We start from the raw sequence: 19,462 nt of genomic DNA on the forward strand, positions 1-19,462 counted from the left end.
GATCGTCGGAAATCTCTTTCGTTTCGTTGATTCCTTCCTCTGTTTTCCGGGTGGAGCCGGGGTCGCTTATCGACGGTATTTTGCCTGGAACGGTTTAGTGTCGGCATTACCCCGTATACTGGATTGCCTGTTTTCTTTGTTTAGAAATGAGTCGTAATTAAATCGATTAGTTCATTATTAATTATCATTACTAGGTTTATGTCGCAATAATATTCCACAGTGCAGACAATAAAAGCTGATTGTGCTGGAACGAGACAAATTCATTGCCTCCACCACCGCCACTCAAGCAGTTGGAAAGTCGCGGCTATTTGTTTCGACAGGACTAGAACAGGTTCGCGATGACAAAAAAATGACCTCGAAGGTTTGCTTAAAGGCAGGAATAAATAAATAAATACTAAAAATAAAAGATTGTTCAATGTTAATTAATTAATGTTCTTTCTTCTCCAGTCGATGATATGATGTCATTTCCTGCAAGTAAGCAGTTATCCGCAATGCATACTTTCTTAGCGTGCCACGTGCTGGCAGGGATGTAGACTAGGTAAGAGTGGTAGACAGTACTCGGTATTTCAACCATGCCAAATCTTTTGCTCAAGCCTCCGCCTCCAAGGTTATCATCTTAGGTCTGCGAGCGCAAATGGTCACGTCGGCAGAGCATCGGCTACGGGAAGCACCCCAAAGTTTATGATTTTTTCTTGATCGAATATAGTATATTCTTAATTTTATAGGGATTGATAAAAAATTTACTTTTTAATAAAAATTCTCTTCAATCTTATTTATATATATGGCTATGTAGGTCTGTTTGTAATCCCCTTCTGTAGCTGTTCCAAAGGAATGAATGAATCAGAAAGATTCTGGCTCATGAATTCTATTTATTATCTCTGTCCAGTTTAGTAGTATGTATGTACAGTACACCTCTTTCTATAGCCTTGCTATTCTTATATACATATTCTACTCAACCCTGACGAGCGTTCAGCAAGCACCCATGTTGTAGACCGAGTTCAGGTCCTTGGGGATAACGCCCGCTTCGACAGCCTCTGTTACACGTTAGTTAGTGTCCGCACTTTCGCACACCACGATTGTTCAAATGATTTTGACTTACGCTTGTATGACCACCGGTAGTCGTTCAGGTCCGTCTTCCACGACCAGAAGATCCAGCCGTTCTGCTTCTCGTACGACATGACCTGCGCCGCGAACCACTTCTTGTAAAAGTCCTTGTTCGTGTTCGGTTCCCAGTCCGACGTCCACTGCACGTTGTCCGGAGGGCTGAGCGAGAACTCGCCCACGATCGTGGGCCAGTTGCCGCCGCGGTCGTCGTTGCACGACGTTTTCAGGTAGCTGTCCTTGGACACGGGCACGCTCGAGTCCCACTTCAGGTAGCGGTGGTCGTCGTACGCGGCGAAGTAGTTGTCCGTCAGCGCCTGCGTCGGGTCGCCCGAGCCCCATTTCTCGTTCATCATCTGGATGTGGATGTAGTTGTTGGGCGTGATGCCGAGTTTCTGTTCCGCGGCGCGGATTCGCTAGAAAGAGCTGTTAATTCATTGTTCGTGGCGTCATCCTGAGGGATGACTTACTTTGAACGCGTTCGGGTAATAGCTGGTCCGCATGCTTTCCACCTGGTTGGGATCCTGAAGCGGCTCGTTGACGATTTCCAGCATGCCAACGTTCCGGAAGTTGTTGTTGGTGTGGATGTTGGTCGCCATCCACTCGAGGAACTCGAGGGCGCGCTCATACTGGTAGTCGACATAGAAACCGGCGGTGGGAGCGTACTACACAAGTTAGACAGGTAATTATTACCAACAGAAACAATCTGCTCACCTGACCCGTGTCGGCATTCTTAGGCACCTGAGCTTCCGGGGCACCGTGCAGGTCGATAATGATGTAGAAGCCGGCGTCACTGGCCCAGCCGCAGACCTGCTCCAGGTAGGACAGGCCGCCCTGGGGGAAGTGTTCGCTGTCCTTGTAGACAATGTCCTCCTTCAACCAGTAGCCGACGGGAATGCGGATGGTGTTCAGGCCGTAGCTCTGCATCTCGGTGATGTCGTCCTTGGTGATCCACGTGCTCCAGTGGTTCTTAAAGGCCGAGTTGGCGGCATCCTGGCCCAGATTCATGACGCAGTCGAATTCGGACGGCGCGTTGCCGCAGCCCATGGAGCTCCAGGCATTGCTTGCCATCCAGGGCTCGGTGACAAACAGGGATCCCAGGTCGACTCCGCGGATCTTGCCCGAGGCCGGGAGCCATCGCTTGTTGTCCGAGGAGGTGTTGAAGTGATTTTGGCCGTCGACGGAGGTGATGTCCTTGTGAATGCCGGGCAGCCAGGCGGTCGTCAGGCCGCACAAGGCGCAAAGGGTCGAGAGAGTGGTGACAGTCCTCATTTCTCCTGGCTCTCAAGGGATGAAGAAGACGCAATGGGCGCACCCATGGCCGGATGGGAATAGACTGCCTTAAATATCATTATCATAGCCGCAGAAGATAAGAGCCCTGATCCATCAAGGTTCCCTAGTGGGCATCAGAGCTGTACGGGACGGGGCGGGGATACACATGGCTAGTAGGATCCGCAGGCGGCTGATGCGATGTAACTATGCTGGTGCCAAATATGGGCTCAGCTGCGGCTGTGGCATCGGATCTGCAGAAATAAAGTGCTGTGCTAGAGGGACAATCTGCGCGATGCAACGTCGCCTGCGAGGGTATAGCGGCACTTGGCACGTGGTCTGTTAGCACAGCCAATACAAGACATCAATTATAATAACTACTCTGCTGTTATGACAGAGGACAGGTCTATCACTCACTGATTTGATCATTCATAATGCCAGCTACAGGATTCCTCCTTTTCAGCCGCAGCTCGCCATAGTAGAGACTACGGAATAAGGTTAGCCACTGCTCAAGAACCAATTCCGGAAATACGAACAATCCGCAGTCGCTTAAGAGCTCTATGCCATAGCGAGTATGATGTGCATTCCGCCCCCAGTCCGGAGAGCCAATCACGCCCAAATCACGCAGGCACGATCTCAGATCGTGGCTTTTCCTGCTTTTAGCCCCAAAGCCAACCTTGCTTAAAGTTGGGGACCGCCTGTTTCTGGAAATTCGTCACTACTCTTTCCGGCGGCATCCTTGCCGTTATTCCGTCGTCGAAGGTGGTCATTCATCCCATCTCTATAAATAAATTAAAAAGTGGTTGAAGCAGATGGGACGAATGTGGTGGCATATATAAAGGAATAATATTCCTTTCTGTACAGAACTTGTCAAATTCTGCTGTAGCATGACTGCCGTGACCATCCAGAATCAACAGGCGATATCTCCCAATAGTTTGAGAAGCTGTATGTTTCTCAAACATCTCCTGAAGCCATTCAAAGCCTAATTCATCATTTGTCCAGCCATTCTCACTAACGCTGATTCGGTAATCCTTTGGGACAACCTTATACCATTGAGATTGATGGTTCTTTGCGGCAAGAATAATCTGCAGAGGTAAGGCCCATCCAGTTGCATTTACTGCTACAATTGCAGTAACCCATTCACGATTCCCAGGTTGTATAATCTTTGCATGACTCTCTCTTGTTTCTGATCCGCAGATAACTTTGGCAGTTGATATCACACCCATTTGGAAGCCAGTTTCATCCATGTTGTAGATATCTTGCTCTACGATCCCATACTTTTGAATAGTATCATGAAACCGTTGAAACCACCCCTTGATAAGCTCTGGATCTTCACCGTTGATAATCATACTTTCGGCTGTATTTGGAGCAAAGTTCTTTCTGGCGCTTGATAAACCGGTTCACCCATTTCTCTCCAATGGAAGCTTCCGATGAAGATAACCGCGCAGAAAGCAATAACTGCGCCAGATAGCGTACTGTTGATATTCGTGGAGGTAAGCCACGTCGGTCCATATCAAGAATCCATGCTGAAAGCGTAGTTTCTTCAGTATCAGTTTTCGACAATTTGCTGTTGAATCTTTGCGAGAAGTAGTCCCATTGACACGTGTCATAAAGGTCCTTGGAGGTACGTCAAAAGCTTTAGCAGCTGCGGTTTTTGATGAAAAAAAAAGGCCTTTCTTATAGGCATCAAGTGCCAATTGCATACGTCCTTCTTTTGATATATCAGCCATGGCGTGGTGCGTTGATAAAGTGCAACAAATTTGATGATAGGGGGTGGCCGTGGTGGTGGCCGCGCAGCTCGGTGTCCGATTACGTTAGTTAGTTATTTGGAATCATGATACAGGAGTAGGAGGCCCTGAGGCAGAAGTTGTTTCGAAGCGCTGATACCACATAAGAAAGGGATACCGTGATCTCCGCTGACAACTGCCTCCTCTCCTCGCGGGTGAATCTAATACCATTGTGCGAGTAGATTAATTTTTGTCAGTTGGCCGTCCTCATGCAAACTTCAACTCGTCTCACTTGCTTTGTAGAATGAGTCCAACTACCGGAGTTCTGGGTATACACCAATGTGGCAGGATTAGCTCCAACATTACCATGATATGAGATCATATTTGTGGCCCAGACACAATGACCGCGCTTTCAGATTGTGAACCACGTAGGATTTGGCGGTCTCCCAGTGTTAGATTGGGAAGAAAGAAATATATATCTGAGTAAGCACCGATAAGATTCCATAGCAGGTAAATTCAAGATGGCCTTAGACTTTCTAATGGCCCTTGATCCTGGGAAGCTCTGTTTCTTGGTGCCGCTTAGTCCGGAGCCATAAAACCAGACAATACATCAAACTCATTGTGCTATATAGTGCGTACCAGTTAGTAAGTAAACGAAGTCAGCGTTCATCTGTCAATTTCAGAAGATGTAAACATGGCTTCCACGTCTTGTATCTGCCAGCAGACTTTGTACCTTCACAAGCATCATTTGCACAACGTTTTGTATTTTCTGATGATGATCAGGCTCCTTGATCCATATTTGAACTTGGTCAACACGGATCGCACACACTTTAGATATCCAGCAGTTATTCTTTCTGAGAGTCAAGAAGGACCAAATCCCACAGCTAGTCAAACATTAACGCAAACACCAGACGCAGAGATTTTAAAGGCAAAGCAGGTCGCGCAAAATCCATCAGGCCTCTTGATTGTCACATTTCCGCCACAATTACACGTTCGTTTCCCAGGGTTTGTTGTAACAATTGCGACCCCTTCAACTGTCTCACTCTGGGTTGATGCGCTTCAGCCATGGTACAAGTTCTGCAGACGTAAACGACTTGTCTCATCTGAGCGACAACCTCATAAATCTGCAAATATCCCACTGTTCCTGAACCGAGGAACCTCGGTAGACCAGAATTTGGCGGGCAGACAAGGGCATATATGCCAATTTCGCCTCCTCAAGGAACTTATTCGAAACCGTAGGCCAATGATATATCAGTCGGTGCTCGATGTTGCTCTTCGGCAGATGATGCGGTGCAACAGAGTGGCACAGATCACACAGAAACACCGTCGCTTTTCCCGTTTCTCGCATGTTGTTTTCATGTTTGCCAAGTGTCTCGCAGTCAGTGAAAAACGTTCTGTAAGGCCAGATCATACACTGGTGGGTTGTAACCAAGTGTAGCTTTACTGAGGCTATAATAAAGAGACTGCGTTTATCATGAACAAGCCAGTATCATACAACCTCAATGTCGGGAGCGCAAATTAGTGGATTCCAGGAAGAGTCATTAGATCGTTTCATATATGACCCTGATCGCTATGGCTAATAGATCCAGTCACGGCTGCGAATCCACTTGGATAAGACCTCATTCAGGTCGTCTGGTGTTCGGATGACAACCGAGCAGAAAGATCTACCGTGAGATATGGCTTGCTCAAAGATTTGCGACTGGATCACTCTTAGAGTGTCGCAGGAGGATTGGGCCTCAAGTTCCGAAAGGAAAATCGTCCGCTGCCACTGACGCCCTTTGTCATCGAGACTGAAGGCTGTAATACCTAACTCAAGCCATCCAATCCAATTTACCCCAATCAACAATCTTTTGGCCTCGCGGAAGATGTCCAGGGCCGACGTGGATGATTGGGCCCTCTCCAGTCCTCCTCCACCTCCATGGAGAATGGGCTGGCCAGTGGAGGATATCGAAACCGAATTTTCACCTCCCAGAAAACCTCTTCAAAGACCTGTCCTTGGTTCTTCAATGCATAATCCCCTAAAATGTAACGAGGATTCTCCGATAACTATGACTCAAGTCCACTCCGTACTCCCAACGCTTGTACCGGAGAAGTTACATTGGGCCAATAATTGGATCCATGGCCCTAGTAAAGACCCAGGTGCTACAATCGATGTTCTCGTCGACTCCATGCGGGAACTCTCTGCGGATGTACTGGCTTTCGTAAAAGCCCGAATTCACGGTCCATTCACAACAGGCCAGGCGGAAGAGGTTCTGCCCAACCTCAGCTCACCAGCGAAGATTGGTTCATTGGATTATCGGGCATAACCGGTTTCTCATGGAAAGCAGTAGGAATAAAGCGACGCCGGGATTGATCACTATAGATCTTTCAGTGAGTGGCGTCGCTGGCCTCTCCGATGCAGAGCGTGCATGTGCGCGCTCTCGCGTCTGGGGCTTTGAACACCTCTGGGACCCCTTTGGGGAGTATTTCTATGTGTCACAGGATGGCCTGATACAGGCCTCAAAGCTCCTAAGAGGTCGGAAGAACCTTCAGTCCTGGCTGCCTGATATTGTGCCCCTTCCCTTGAAGAGCATTCCGGTGACGATGTTGAAGTTAAGAGCTGGACAGTTGTTACTCATTCCTATTAATGCCGTCACCTTCTCCGGACCTCTCAAAAGAACAGAGCTAGGAAGCACCTGGAAGAGGTTTAACAGGTGGAGTTACGTCTTCAAGGAACAGCCGGAGGACACGGATGATCGACAGCAAATGCATAGTGTCTGATTCTCATTTGAGTCTCCAATACACGAACCTGTCTATCTGGCGTAATACCCAGAGTCTGTTATCCACGTCCCTTCTAAAGGGATAACTTTTCATTCTAATTGTCAATTGAGCCTATTCTTCCACACATGCACAGCTTACACCCTCTACTTTATTGCTTCAGCCAACGAAGGGTGGAATTGCTCAACAATGCCCATGCAAGTCAAAGTACATGATTCTAAAACGGGATCGCTATTACAGCAGCTTTGAAAGGTTGTTTTTTCACAAGTAATCGAATGTGCTATTGTATTGATTGATATCCCAGCCGGTGCTAATTTCTTGTCCCTAGTCTAGTTATGTTGACCTCAAAAAACCAGACCCAGAGAATAAACTCCTGTCCGTAGCACGACTTCCTTCTCTGTTTTCTGACTCCTCAAACTGTCTGAGCAAAGAGGGATAGTTTCGTCTCATGTCTTGCTCGGAGACTCGAATAACACCTAGCACCGTATACTCGCTGCGACCAAAGGAATCCCCGTCATGCTTTTTCAAAATCCGTATCGGTCCGAAGCCGTCAAGGATTGCCTTCACATTTGCTTGTAAGTTCCGGATCAGTGCTGACTATCGGTGCACTCACCTGCATAGTAAAGGAGACTGTGTGGCTCCCCAGAGACGGATCGACAAACAAATCGTCATTGATGGGTTCTTTTGTTTGAGTTTCTAACCTCTCATACTCCTTTTCCTCGTCGATGTCAGACGGAACATACTCGGTCCCGGAGCTTAAATCCTCATCACTGTCTGAAAGCTGGATAGACGATTGAGACAGGGGACTGATAAACGACTGCTTGATCTCTCTCATCTAAAATAGTCGTCAGTGCTATTGTTACCTGTGAGGGGTTCCTCTTGCTACCTCTGTGTATTCCACTTGACAGACGCTTGATCAGTATATGAGGTAACTTAATGAAGTGTGTCAATTTGTACCTGGATTCGACCTGCTTCCTGCCATACTTATAGGTATCGCATTTGAGTGGTGTAGGGTCTGCCTGCCGCTAAGTTGTCCCATTCCGTTTAAGAGAGAACGTTCGATGTTCGGTAGTGAGTGGAGTCGTGGCTGAGGGTCAACGGCGGATGTTAAACTGTGATAAAATCTTGAGGAAACAACATCCCAATGGTTGAACAAGGTTAAGGCTAGTTATTTAACAAGATACTGGAGATTCCCGCTCAAGGATCCTCATTGCAAAGCCTATGATATCAATTTTAAAATTTGTTCCTTTTCACTTAACTTCAAACCACTTCTCACGATAGCCAGGACTTTCAAGCTGACTCTTCTGTCAATGAGGACTAGCAACATTACTAGTTAGTTGATTTTTTTTTTTTCGACCGGATTATCGAAAGGTTTGGGTACAAAGTGTTAAAGAACCGGTATGAGAGACATATCATGCACAGATGTAGGCAGGCCACGTCTTAGGGGCAATGAACCGGTGCTGTGGGCATAACCGTTTCTGGTCCTCATTTATATTAAGCAACTCTACACCTTTCTAGTGTCGCCTGAACATATACCATAGGGTTGTCCAACGCAGACGTTTGACATACCTAGCCTGCCCAGACCAGTAGTATTGTCTTTCCAGTGGAATACACTGATTATCGAGAGAATAACCGGTATGATGTCTGTTGGAAAAACGCAGAAAACGGAGAACATGATCTTGCCGGTTCTGACCTTCCTTAGATGGCCGGACTGCCAGCACATTAAATTCCAGGGTACTGTCGTGGGCAACCAGTGAGCATCGAAAATGAGACCGGAAACAATGGTTTTTGACGCTCCCGGTGGTTCTATCGAAAGTCTCGTTTCAAGAATCTGCCGAAAAATATGAACGGCAGGGATCCCGCTGGTACTGGTCTTGCCTCGATGAGTGATCAATCCAGATGATGCCTCTCCGTTTCCTCAAGTGCCGCGCCCACGCAAGGATGGCGATAAAGATACAGGCGCCTCCAGCGACGGTCCCTCCCGCCACCTCAATACTATTCTTCAACACTTTGTGCGATTCAGATGTATCCCCTACGACTGATGAGGCACTGGTTGAAGATGTCGCCATAATGTCGCCAGCAACAACAGTGCTCGTAATAACGGTGGTAATGTAAGACACATATCCTGCAGAAGACGTGCTCAGAGTTGATCGCCGGCTTGTGGTATGTGATTGTGTGACCGATACGACAGACTTCAGGCTCGCAGTCGTTGTCCCATTACTCGATGAGCGGAGTGCGCTCTCTTCTGTAGCGAGTTTCATCTTAATTCCGGATCCAGTATGCGATTGGAAGCCTGTTGACGTCCCCAACTCCACCCTATCCTGCTTGGCGAACTCGGTTGCTATAGCCAGGGGCGAAATGGCGCCTTCATAGGTCTGGCCGGTGACTGTGCTGCTGTCTGAACTTGTGAGTACGTCATCGAGGGAGCTCCTTCGCAGCGATGCCACTGTCATCTGCGCCGCCTGAAGTGGAAGATGACTGCTCACCGGACTTCTGGTTCTCGAGCTATCTATCAGCGCTGGTCTGCCGGTGTGGCTATATGTTGCTGGGTGTATAGACTCGATCGACCCCGGAGAGGAGCCAGTGGAGAGGACTGTTGGCCAGTAAGTCTGAAATGTTGAAATGGGCGTCGTATTTTTGAGTGCCGATGCATCTGTCGTGTAGCTGCCACCCAGGATAATGTCCCCCATGCTTGGGTCGCCGTCTTTGGTTGAGGCTGTGGGTCTAGCCCCGACGTTGGAAATGGTCAAACCAAGCACTAGACTTGCAGTGGATACTTGATCTATGTCTAGTGAGGAGGTCCCGGGTGCAGCGGTGTCTGCTAGAGATACCGAAGAACCCGCGCTAGGTGATTCTGCACCTGACTCATTCTGTACCCTGTTCGAGCCAGCGCTCGGTTGAGTTATATGATTCGTTACCTCACTTGTCGTAGGTTGCAAACCAGATAAAGAGTCTCCTGCGCTCTCTGGTATCGATTGAATTGTCGACTCGGAATTTTGCGGTGTGACAACCGTAATCTCTGCAGGTAGGTGAGGAGACGTATTGCGGTGTTTTGTAAAAGCCATAGGCGTCATGTAGGAGCCCCCATTAGTCGTTTTCGCCATGCTGGCAACATCTGTGTTTGGCACAGAATAGCTGGGAACATAACCCTGCACATCTGAGCCCAGGAAGCTTTGCTGTGATGTTGGCGTTTCCACCGTCCCTGGTGAATTTGAGGTTGAAGAGGATGTAACAATCAAAGTCGACCTAGTGAACCCAGTGTCTTCCGAGGTTGTCGACATAGCTGTCCGCGAGGGATAAGTGACCGGTCCCACGCTGATAGCGTAAGCCGATGGTTGAGCAGTACTTCCCCCATGATCTGCTCTTGCTTCTGAGATCGACGATATGCGAGATGGGCTCATAGAGTACCGGGGAAAGGTTGATAAATCCGACGTGGGCTGTGTGATGGCCGAGCGTTGCGACGTCCATGGTTCCATGTAAGACAAGTCGGTCATGCTATTTGCTGAAGATGTGATCAGTTCTGGCCCCTGGGATTTGGTATTGTTTGACCATTGTATGACGTCTCTACCATGTTGGTGGATTTGGCGTGCCGTGGTCGAAAGCATACCGCCGATGGTCCCCAAAAAGCAGATATAGCGAACGAAGACCGATGACATGGCAGCGCGACGAGAACCCGCTCCCGGCTCGCTTCTCCGCAGTCGAGCTCCATGGGATCCTTGCGTCTTTGCACTAGGCTGTACGCGCTGGGATTAAATCATTTGCACTCTTCGACAGACTTCACTTTTGCCAGGGTGTCCGAAAGACAAGCCGGTAAACCGGACAATTTGTATTGTACTTGCTCAGCGATCTTTAGTGAGGGCGGCTCCTTCCAACCATGCGGGGTTGAAAGTCTTCGCTCCTCGACTTTCGAGGGAGACAGTAAACCATATGTAGGGAATAGGAAGAAGAAAGATACAAAGGAACAGCGCTGTGTGTTGCATCTTGGTCCTTCTCAAGTACTAATCGGTTCTCATTGCTTTGATTTGTGTATCGGAATCAAGTTGAGAGAAATGTTCAAAATAATACTCGCCTGGGTTCTCATTGCCAGCAGACATGTGTGCTCTGGATTCCTCATAGAAGGAAGCTTCGAAATTTATGGAGAGGAGCAAAGCTTAACGAGCCGATCTGCTGAAGCGCTGATGAAATCGACGTCCGTGGCCACGGGCGACGTGACGGCTGTTCCGACAGGACAATCCCATTTCTCTCCCACCGCCAGCACCTCCACCATCATGTCTGCCCTAACGCCGCGTCCGTCGCACGACATATGCAGGACCAGAGGTCCCGTGACTAATTGCACCTACGCTTCTTGTCATGGCCCTGGATACAATAATTCCCGTGCTCTGTTTGTGGACACGACAGGATCTGCTTCAACAAGAGCGCCACATATATTGATAACTAAGACGGCGAGTGTATCATCCCAGATCATAAGACCCTCGGCGAGCAGCAGCCGACAATGGAATGGAACTCCAACCACGTGGACTTCTCCGCAGTCGATATACTCTAATGGAACCACACTCACCTCGAATGGATTCATGCATGGAGTTCCTGATCTCCCGATTGTGTTCATCACACTGCTGACCTTGTACTTCAACTCCTTGATCATGAAATGAACTTTGAATGTAGAGACAGCACTACCAAATTTTGATGGGACTCGGATTTGTGGAATATATGGACCTGTAGCATGAAAGAATTCCAGAGCAGCAGATACTTCCTTTTTTACACTTGCTGTATGCTAGCTTTTGCTTCCACTGCGCATCCTGGCCAGCAAATGCATTCCTATTTTTAGCCTACTTTACACTTGTATTGACAAAGCACAATTAATCTCATAGTCATGACTCGGTCACATTTGTGAGTTAGAAGCTAATCGACGTCTACTTGTTCTTCTTCTTCCTCCTCTTCTTCTCCTGCCCCTTTTGGGGGTCATCGCCTACGTCTGGGTCATTTGCAACCGCAGATGCTTCGTAGCCATTCTTTATGTGTTGCGAGCTGCGCCTCAACGGAGATTCTAATCCGGTGGTCAGCTTGCGTGATCTCCGGGCGGTCGGGCAGTGACGAGATGCTACAACCACCGCGTCGGTGGTTCGGTTGAGGACGCTGTTCTACCAGACCGGGAGACCTGCTGTAAACGCTCGACGCATCATCATCATCAGCCATTTTGTGAGTGTTAAACTGTTCGCTGTCCATTATGAGGTCAGGTTTGTCCTCCTTTACTGGGTATGCTCAGAGAATATATATTCCGCGATTGCAGCGTCTGGGGGACGCAAAGCACCTATGTTCCCTCCTTTGCAAACAGTCCATTGAATATGACATGGTCTTGATGACTACAGCAAAACTGCCGGAGTTGGAAATTCTAACCCGCTTCTTAATCGTTTTCCCAAGATTCAATTCTGGTCACAAGCGATCTGGCAGCTCCTGCACTATAGTTCTGAGATCCGATCCCGTCAGTTCCTGCGGAGTCGTCATGTCTACGTTCCACTACGGTACCACGCAGGTCTGTTACAGCGCTAAACTAGGAGGTATCCATTTGACGAGGTAATAGATGTTGCCCTTGTCCTTCCGGCAAGACAACCTTAACGCAAATGGCTGGCACCAATGGTGGGATCCCTACCGGACCGCCGGATTGCAAAAGCAGAACACAGATCTACGAAGGGCCTGTGACGTCTATGAGGGACAGCAACGAACGCTTTTACAGGAAAACGCGAGATTAGTCGAGACCACGATGAAACTGGCTGCGGTGATCGACCAGCTGATAAAGGATGTTTCAGCGACAGAGGAGCCCCAGTACAGCGTATCCAGCTTGGTTTTGGACCTTCAGAGATGCCAAAAGGAAAACGCTCACTTAACGGAAGTGCTTCACAAGCAGCGGGGAACGATGGAATGCCAAGCCCATCAGATTGCAGTTTTATCCAACCAGATATCTGAATATCAAGCCATAATTGCGCAGAAAACAAGCAAAAGCATTGGGAATTCACAGACTCCGGCGTCTAGCAATGGGTACAGGCAAAGAGGCTGATGTGCATCTGCTGTTTAGAGAATTCACATGCACTGTTTGGACTGATAAAGTTGGCATCTTCAACACATTTTTACTTGGGGTCCGCATAGATTGATACCAGCTGCTGGCCATCATTATTGGTGCCCACTCGATGATCCCTTTTTTCGCTGCAAATTACGTCAATGCTGGTTTTGTGCCTTTTTACTGCCAAGTCTCATAAATAATACCTACCACTGCTTTCTAGGACACGATACGAACAAAATCCTCATGTGTTTGGGATTGCCTATACGGAAACCATGACATTTCTACTGACGATCGTGCTCCTGCAAGATCTCAGCGCGGCTTATAACTCCCTGGCCAAACGGAATGTATTTCAAAAGTATGCTTCATGACTGTTTTCACGACCAGAAGCATAGCTGAGGGTAACCTAACCTATCTCGGCATGAACGTCCTTCAAGGGACAATGCTAGGTATTAATCGCTGAAATTTTGAAAGAGTTCTTTCTCTTGAAATCTGCTAAAAACGTAGTATGGTCATAGAAAAACGATTGGTTTAAGATACATACTATTAGTATTATCATCTGTAGGAATAGGTTGAAATACGAGATGCTTTCAGATCTGGTCGTCAATCGATTATCTTCTGCCTCCGTCCCAATATCTCTCTGTATTGACTGTTGTTGGACCTCCTAGGGAGTAGGAATCTAGGGAGAGGAGTAGTATTATGATAAATATTCTTGACTATCTAACTAGGGGGGTTAGTGGTTTTATATAGTTATGTACATAGGTAGTATGTATGTATAGGAGCTTTAGTTAGCAAGAATCTAGTAGATACTGAGCCAGTTATTACCCTATGCACTGATAAAAGACAAGAATTAAGTGAATTGAAGCGATATACAGTAAAAGAGTGAACATATAGGCATCTGGGTGAGTTTGAGCGATGAAGTTGATTCTTCATGTTGTTCCCAATCGGGTTTAGTTTGGACATGTGACGAAGGAGTCTCTTGCACCGCTCCTACCCAGGTTCCTTACGGCCGACAAATATTACCATCTTGGGCTCTCAGAATACCCTGTCTGATTCTAATGAGATAGCAGCTACAGTAAGCTAACGCTACGTGCACACTGCGAGAGATTCTCATTCTCTACCTATGGAACAGGCGCATGGACCCAAGTTGCACGCCTATGTATCATCTCCTCCCGCTACATTGAGAGAGTTGGCAGTCAGGGGTCATGGTTTTTCGACTTAGAAATCGCATTCGAAGCCTGCGAATAGGGATTCATTGCAGAGCCGAAATCAAGGCCCCAAGGGAGGCCGTAAATCAAGACGATCTGCACACTTGAAGGGTTCAGATCCATCCTTCCTCCGCTTCAGGAGCACCTACTAGGAGTAGCCACTGTATTTGGCATTTTTAATGTTGTCGTTATCTACAATGGACTTGACCCAGATTTTCTGCAAGCTGTTAGAACTAAAAGCAAATGTAGTAGACTGGTAACTTACAAAGTTATGTTTTTGTTACTTGGTAGCTTTTCCCACTCTTTCCCACTCTGTCCAAAAATAATCTGCAAGATTACTGAATAAACATTAATATAATCCCATTCATCATTTTCTATGGAATATCTACCCACAAATTAACCACTCAGTCCTCTCATCAAGCTTGGTTCCATAAGCAGCAACTTGGTATGTTGCATTCCATCTGCTTCTAGTCTCGTCGCCGATTTTAAGTATGACATCATCCCAAGCCTCCATCCTAATAAAACTTTTAGTTCAGACGAAGGTTTATATAACCGTTGAATTCACCTCTTCTTCGTTGTCTCATCTGCAGCATTATTTGTGAAAAGAGCTGCCCAGACTGTTACCTCATCTCCTATCTTTATCTCCCGCTCTCCATGGTAGCCAATAACCCCAACATATTTGATATCCTGGCTATCAACAGATTCCAAGAAGATAGAGGGACAGACATTCATATCCTAGAGACTGCCAACATGGCAGATGCAGCGTTCGTATTTTCAGAGGAAAAGTCTTAGCCAATGTGGGCAGTGTGAATAGCAGTAAATCACCATAATGTTGGGTAATTTAGAAAAGCAGAATCAATATGAAAGGACGCCCAGTTTATATACATGTTACACTAGCGAAAGATCACTGGCCCCATTATCAGTGGCCCTCACCCCAGAACCCGATTCAGCAAGATCAATCCGCTTCAATATGAGCGTCAGCATAGTGATGACCTGCCTCCTCGTTTAGGATGATTGCAGCTACCTGACTTTAGGCCAGCTATAGGCGCGGGTGCTTAGTGGCGGGTTCCTGTCGTTACCAAAATGAGGATATTCAATATTATATTACCATATTTTCTCACGGTTTCCCTCCATAACTATTGTTCTTTATAAACGGCTGGAGATGTACTAAGCGGCCAATATATCAAGCTTGTGGCCAATAAATCAATAAATCATGTGGGTATCTCAACAGCGCCTCTAGCCTTCATCATAGGAGGCTATAAAGCGTCAATGCAAAGATAAATTCTCCAATAATTCTTGAAATTACTATTCTTTACAAAAACAAGTTTTCCACAAACGGTTTAAAAATAAAAACTTCTTATTTAATCTTTGAGGGAAAAAAAAAGGAAAAAAAACAAGGGGAGGAATAAAAAGCGAACAGATAAATAAATAGCACCATCCCGAAAGACCATTGAATGCAAACTATGGCTGTACAATGTGAGAGATTTCAGATGAGATGGCTCCCAGTTTTGTCATTAATTCATCCCATAATTTTGATTGAGTCTTACGCCCTTCTTTGCTCAAGACAAAAGTCGATGGCCTAATTGGTGCTAGAGATCAGAATGAAAAACGACCCGTTGAAAGAAACTTACTTTTCTATGCGACAGTCACTAAGATATTTTCCATGTGTGTCTGTTGATGCTGCAGCTGCAAAGACGAGCGTGCGGCTACCTTCTTCAGCCGTTCGTGCGAGAAACATGGCCAAAATACTGCGAAGAATTCGTCCAATCCAGGGTCCCTTATCACCCAAGTTAGTCTTGCAGAAGCCCTGGTTAACACAGTTGACAATAATGTCGTGCTGGCTGCCGTTGTCAGAACAGAATTGACTGACTCTGGACGCCAATTCTCGAGTGAGTAAGACTTCCAGTAACTTGGAGACCGCATAACGTCGACGTAATGCAGCTGAACTTCTATCCGCATTGAGGCTGGCGAAGATGTTTGGGTTATTGCGCTCGGGGAAATTTGCCATGGCATGCACGTCGGACACCACAAATGACAAACGCGGCTGAGTGTTGAAAATCTTGGCGGTCTTGCGGAGTAGGGGCAGCATCAATATGGCCAATAGAAAAGTGCTCACAACGTTAATGGTGATAGTTGACTCGTTGTCCTCAGCGGTCTGGTAGGTAAAACTGCCAGTTCCAGCATTCTCCAACAGACAGTCCCATCGATCCAGATTGTTGGAAGCGTGATGAGCAAACTGTTTGACCGATTCATAGCTGCTCAAGTCCAGATGCCATACTTCAACGACATCTTTACGACCGGTTTCGGTTTCAATCCATTCTTTGGCTTCTTCTCCCCGAGTAACGTTTCTCACCGCGAGTATAACACGTGCCGCGTTCAACCGCACCAAGTGCTTTGCGGCTTCGAGTCCAATTCCAGAGTTACTTCCTGTCACGATGCATGTCTGGTTGGAGAAATCAAAGTTGGGGTAAGGCAGAGACACAAAAAGCTGCGAGTGGAGAATGTGGAGTATCGGTGACATGACTTTTGTGAAATAGAAGGGATTTGTTCAGATGAGCTTAAAACTTTGCACTGAGAAATGCTGGCATTATCTCCAGGACCAAAGAACGTTGGCTTTATATAATGTCACCAGTGGTCGATGTTCGTGTGATCTTGACTGACTGCAAGTGAAATACATCAACGCCAAGATAATGGACGTGACGCATCCAAGGTTACTCGTTAGGCGTGGCACTATACTTGATTGAGAATACGCAAATAGTCAATTTTGACATACGAAATAAATTAGGCGAATTTAAAGGACCCCACTGCAGTGCGCCACCACAACTAAGGGACCGATCCAATGGCTTATGGTCATTACGCTGTGGTCATCAGGCAAGGTGGTCTGGTCATACTTCCCTATCGAGAATACGCCGTGCTGAAACTACTCCTGAATACGAGGATTTCTAATTATGCGGTCAGGTTACTCCACATCAAAGAAGCCGTAGCTGGTCTTGGGAAAATTATCTACTGAACCTTCACTAAGCAACAAAGTGGAAGTCCGCAAGGATGCCTAATGTTTTTTATCTCTCGTATGCTCATTGGCCCGCACTTTATATCTGGCGATCCACTCCCCTGGGCGACTCGAGAATACGCTGGGAAATTGTGAGGTAGGTCACTTGATCTGTGCGCGGCTCGGGGGTGGATTACGTTATTGTATGTAATCTGGTGAGATGTGCCGATTTATAGCTCAAAATATGAGAGTTGCTCAGAGTCAGCAGCGCCTCATAGTTAACTATAGTTAACTAGTTAACTAATTCTCACCCCCCCCAAAGTATGGGGTCAGGAAACTAATTTAGTCAGTCAGGTGGCCTATGTACTCCAAGTCTCAGTCGCGCTTGCGCTATCCTGATTACATTTCCGAGACTTCTAGAGACAACGGTGTTGCCACAGATCGCTCAATATGCAAGTCCATAATATCCCCGGATGTGGCTACTTTGTAGCTAGTGACCCCAAGACTTCAGACCACCGCCCTGTCCCCGTTGATCTAGATCGGTATGGGAACCCGGTACGTCGTCGACGTGTCCACTGTAAGTCCAGATCAGGTTGTGACCAGTGCAAGAAAAAGAGAAGAAAGGTGTGCAGACGTACCAAAACTTACAGTCTGTTTGATTTTCACTAAATCTATAGCTGTATAGTGCGATGAGACACTTCCCACTTGCCAAAACTGCAAGAAGACCGGCCAAGTGTGTACCCGAGATCCCAAGAAGCGTGTACCAGGATGTGACAGAGCCAAAGCTGAAGTGCAAAATGGAAGAGCTGGGGGTCTACCAGGACCAGAAGAACTACACATTAGAAATAGCTCATCGCGTCTCGACTTGCTGCAGTTAAAACTGCTTCATCATTTTGAGCAGTTTACTGCAGATACCCTAGTTCCTTGTCCCGAGCTGTGGAAAAGGAACGTGTTACCTCTCGCTCTAGAGGTATGCTGCTTATTTTAATTAGATATCTTAGAGGTTATCTAACCCAGGTTTAGAATGACTTTCTCATGCACGCAGTCCTCGCAACTGCCGCATCTCACCTTCGATATCTCCAACCCAATGTCAGAGAACATCAAATAAGCGAGCTTACCCATATCTCAAGTGCCTACGAAGGTCTTCGCCTTACTCTTTCGGGTCCCTGGACGCAGCACATCTCAAGCGCAGCTATCGCATGCTCAATGCTACTGCTTCACATTGCCTGGACGTGGTGCCCTGATCATGACGGAGGTTTTAATTCCCATCTGGATCCTCTGTTCACCCTCGCATTTGGGTTAAAGTCGGTCGTGCTGGCCACTCTCAATATGCGGGATCCCCAGTTTTTTTCTGCTGATATATCAACCAAGGCAATTGATGCGATTGCACAAGATCTTAACGGCTCTTTGCAAGTCTCACAGTTTGAGGACCTCTTCGTCGATCTTTTTCATCGTGTTCAAGATGAAAAAGACGATGTTACATTTCCTACATACATGGATGGTGTCCGCCGTTTGATTCCGGCCCTTGTAATATTAGAACACAAGAACCAGGGCACTGATCTTTCTATTCTCTTGCGCGACATAGCTCGCTATTTGTTTTTGTGGCCGGTCAGGTTCCACGGTGGCCTGACAGATCTCGCGAGTCATGAGAAACGACTTCCGCGAATTCTCCTCCTGTTCTTTTATTCCGTAACGTCGGAATTGATCGGAGAACAGTTTTGGTGGGCAAAGGAACGATCAGAATATCACAAAAGAGTGCTGTCCCAGGAGTTGCACATCCCTTCCGAGGAGCTCGGTATCAGAGGCGAGGGAAGTAATTCCGGAAGCCGTCAAATTAGAGGCTCCGCTATTTAAAGGTTTGTTCTGTCTTATCTTTTAATAAAAGAGGGGAGAACTAATTTACGGACAGATACCTTTCCTACCCCTGGAGCATTCCCTAAGACGGCGTGGATGGCTATTCGTTATCATGGTCCGTATAAATGTTTCGCTTTAGCTAAAGCTTTCTATTTGAATGTTTGCAAAAGTTTTTGACATAATAAATTTATTTCTTTTCTAGTGGAGTCACCAGGAATATGAAAAAATTTGTAATTATCAGTATGCTATATTTTATATCGCTGATGCAAGCCAGGCTTCACTGCCACATTGATCCATATCTAGCTGGAGGAATGGCATAAGTTTTCCTCATTCCCAAGCTCAAATTTTCATTTAGGAATTGATGAAATACCTCAGATTCGCTATTCTAGATGGAATAAATGCTTAGCCCGAGATTCGTGAAGAGATGGATACCAAAGATGACTGGCTGGAGTACAACATTTAGCAAAACCTTTTACAAGACCCTCTCATACTACCTGCTTCATTT

General features: G+C 46.8%; 8 protein-coding genes across 8 annotated transcripts; 3 read left to right on the plus strand and 5 right to left on the minus strand.

Moving 5' to 3' along the window:
- Window positions 1–969: 969 nt before the first annotated feature.
- Window positions 970–2,373, minus strand: T310_1096 (endo-beta-1,6-glucanase; the record flags this gene model as incomplete). The annotated part of the gene is made up of 4 exons (XM_013476038.1): window positions 970–1,034; window positions 1,100–1,517; window positions 1,572–1,766; window positions 1,816–2,373. 4 exons carry the CDS (start codon window positions 2,371–2,373, stop codon window positions 970–972), a joined length of 1,236 nt encoding a protein of 411 aa, XP_013331492.1.
- A 767-nt stretch (window positions 2,374–3,140) lies between these two features.
- T310_1097 (uncharacterized protein) lies at window positions 3,141–4,100 on the minus strand (the record flags this gene model as incomplete). Its single annotated transcript, XM_013476039.1, has 2 exons — window positions 3,141–3,750; window positions 3,847–4,100. The coding sequence occupies 2 exons, from the start codon at window positions 4,098–4,100 to the stop codon at window positions 3,141–3,143; spliced, it is 864 nt and encodes a 287-aa protein (XP_013331493.1).
- Window positions 4,101–4,791: 691 nt separating this feature from the next.
- On the plus strand, window positions 4,792–6,403 carry T310_1098 (uncharacterized protein; the record flags this gene model as incomplete). Its single annotated transcript, XM_013476040.1, has 3 exons — window positions 4,792–5,493; window positions 5,681–5,766; window positions 5,914–6,403. 3 exons carry the CDS (start codon window positions 4,792–4,794, stop codon window positions 6,401–6,403), a joined length of 1,278 nt encoding a protein of 425 aa, XP_013331494.1.
- A 1,001-nt stretch (window positions 6,404–7,404) lies between these two features.
- On the minus strand, window positions 7,405–10,510 carry T310_1099 (uncharacterized protein; the record flags this gene model as incomplete). Its single annotated transcript, XM_013476041.1, has 4 exons — window positions 7,405–7,689; window positions 8,131–8,171; window positions 8,424–8,660; window positions 8,851–10,510. The coding sequence occupies 4 exons, from the start codon at window positions 10,508–10,510 to the stop codon at window positions 7,405–7,407; spliced, it is 2,223 nt and encodes a 740-aa protein (XP_013331495.1).
- A 1,844-nt stretch (window positions 10,511–12,354) lies between these two features.
- Window positions 12,355–12,906, plus strand: T310_1100 (uncharacterized protein; the record flags this gene model as incomplete). Its single annotated transcript, XM_013476042.1, has 2 exons — window positions 12,355–12,384; window positions 12,433–12,906. 2 exons carry the CDS (start codon window positions 12,355–12,357, stop codon window positions 12,904–12,906), a joined length of 504 nt encoding a protein of 167 aa, XP_013331496.1.
- Window positions 12,907–14,102: 1,196 nt separating this feature from the next.
- T310_1101 (uncharacterized protein) lies at window positions 14,103–14,846 on the minus strand (the record flags this gene model as incomplete). The annotated part of the gene is made up of 5 exons (XM_013476043.1): window positions 14,103–14,217; window positions 14,264–14,347; window positions 14,380–14,452; window positions 14,508–14,629; window positions 14,680–14,846. The coding sequence occupies 5 exons, from the start codon at window positions 14,844–14,846 to the stop codon at window positions 14,103–14,105; spliced, it is 561 nt and encodes a 186-aa protein (XP_013331497.1).
- A 729-nt stretch (window positions 14,847–15,575) lies between these two features.
- On the minus strand, window positions 15,576–16,635 carry T310_1102 (uncharacterized protein; the record flags this gene model as incomplete). Its single annotated transcript, XM_013476044.1, has 2 exons — window positions 15,576–15,693; window positions 15,746–16,635. 2 exons carry the CDS (start codon window positions 16,633–16,635, stop codon window positions 15,576–15,578), a joined length of 1,008 nt encoding a protein of 335 aa, XP_013331498.1.
- A 524-nt stretch (window positions 16,636–17,159) lies between these two features.
- T310_1103 (uncharacterized protein) lies at window positions 17,160–18,957 on the plus strand (the record flags this gene model as incomplete). Its single annotated transcript, XM_013476045.1, has 4 exons — window positions 17,160–17,260; window positions 17,544–17,658; window positions 17,789–18,073; window positions 18,127–18,957. The coding sequence occupies 4 exons, from the start codon at window positions 17,160–17,162 to the stop codon at window positions 18,955–18,957; spliced, it is 1,332 nt and encodes a 443-aa protein (XP_013331499.1).
- Between the last annotated feature and the right edge of the window lie 505 nt (window positions 18,958–19,462).

The sequence above is a fragment of the Rasamsonia emersonii genome (assembly GCF_000968595.1).
Source record: "Rasamsonia emersonii CBS 393.64 chromosome Unknown ctg1118621759975, whole genome shotgun sequence".
NCBI lineage: Eukaryota > Fungi > Ascomycota > Eurotiomycetes > Eurotiales > Trichocomaceae > Rasamsonia > Rasamsonia emersonii.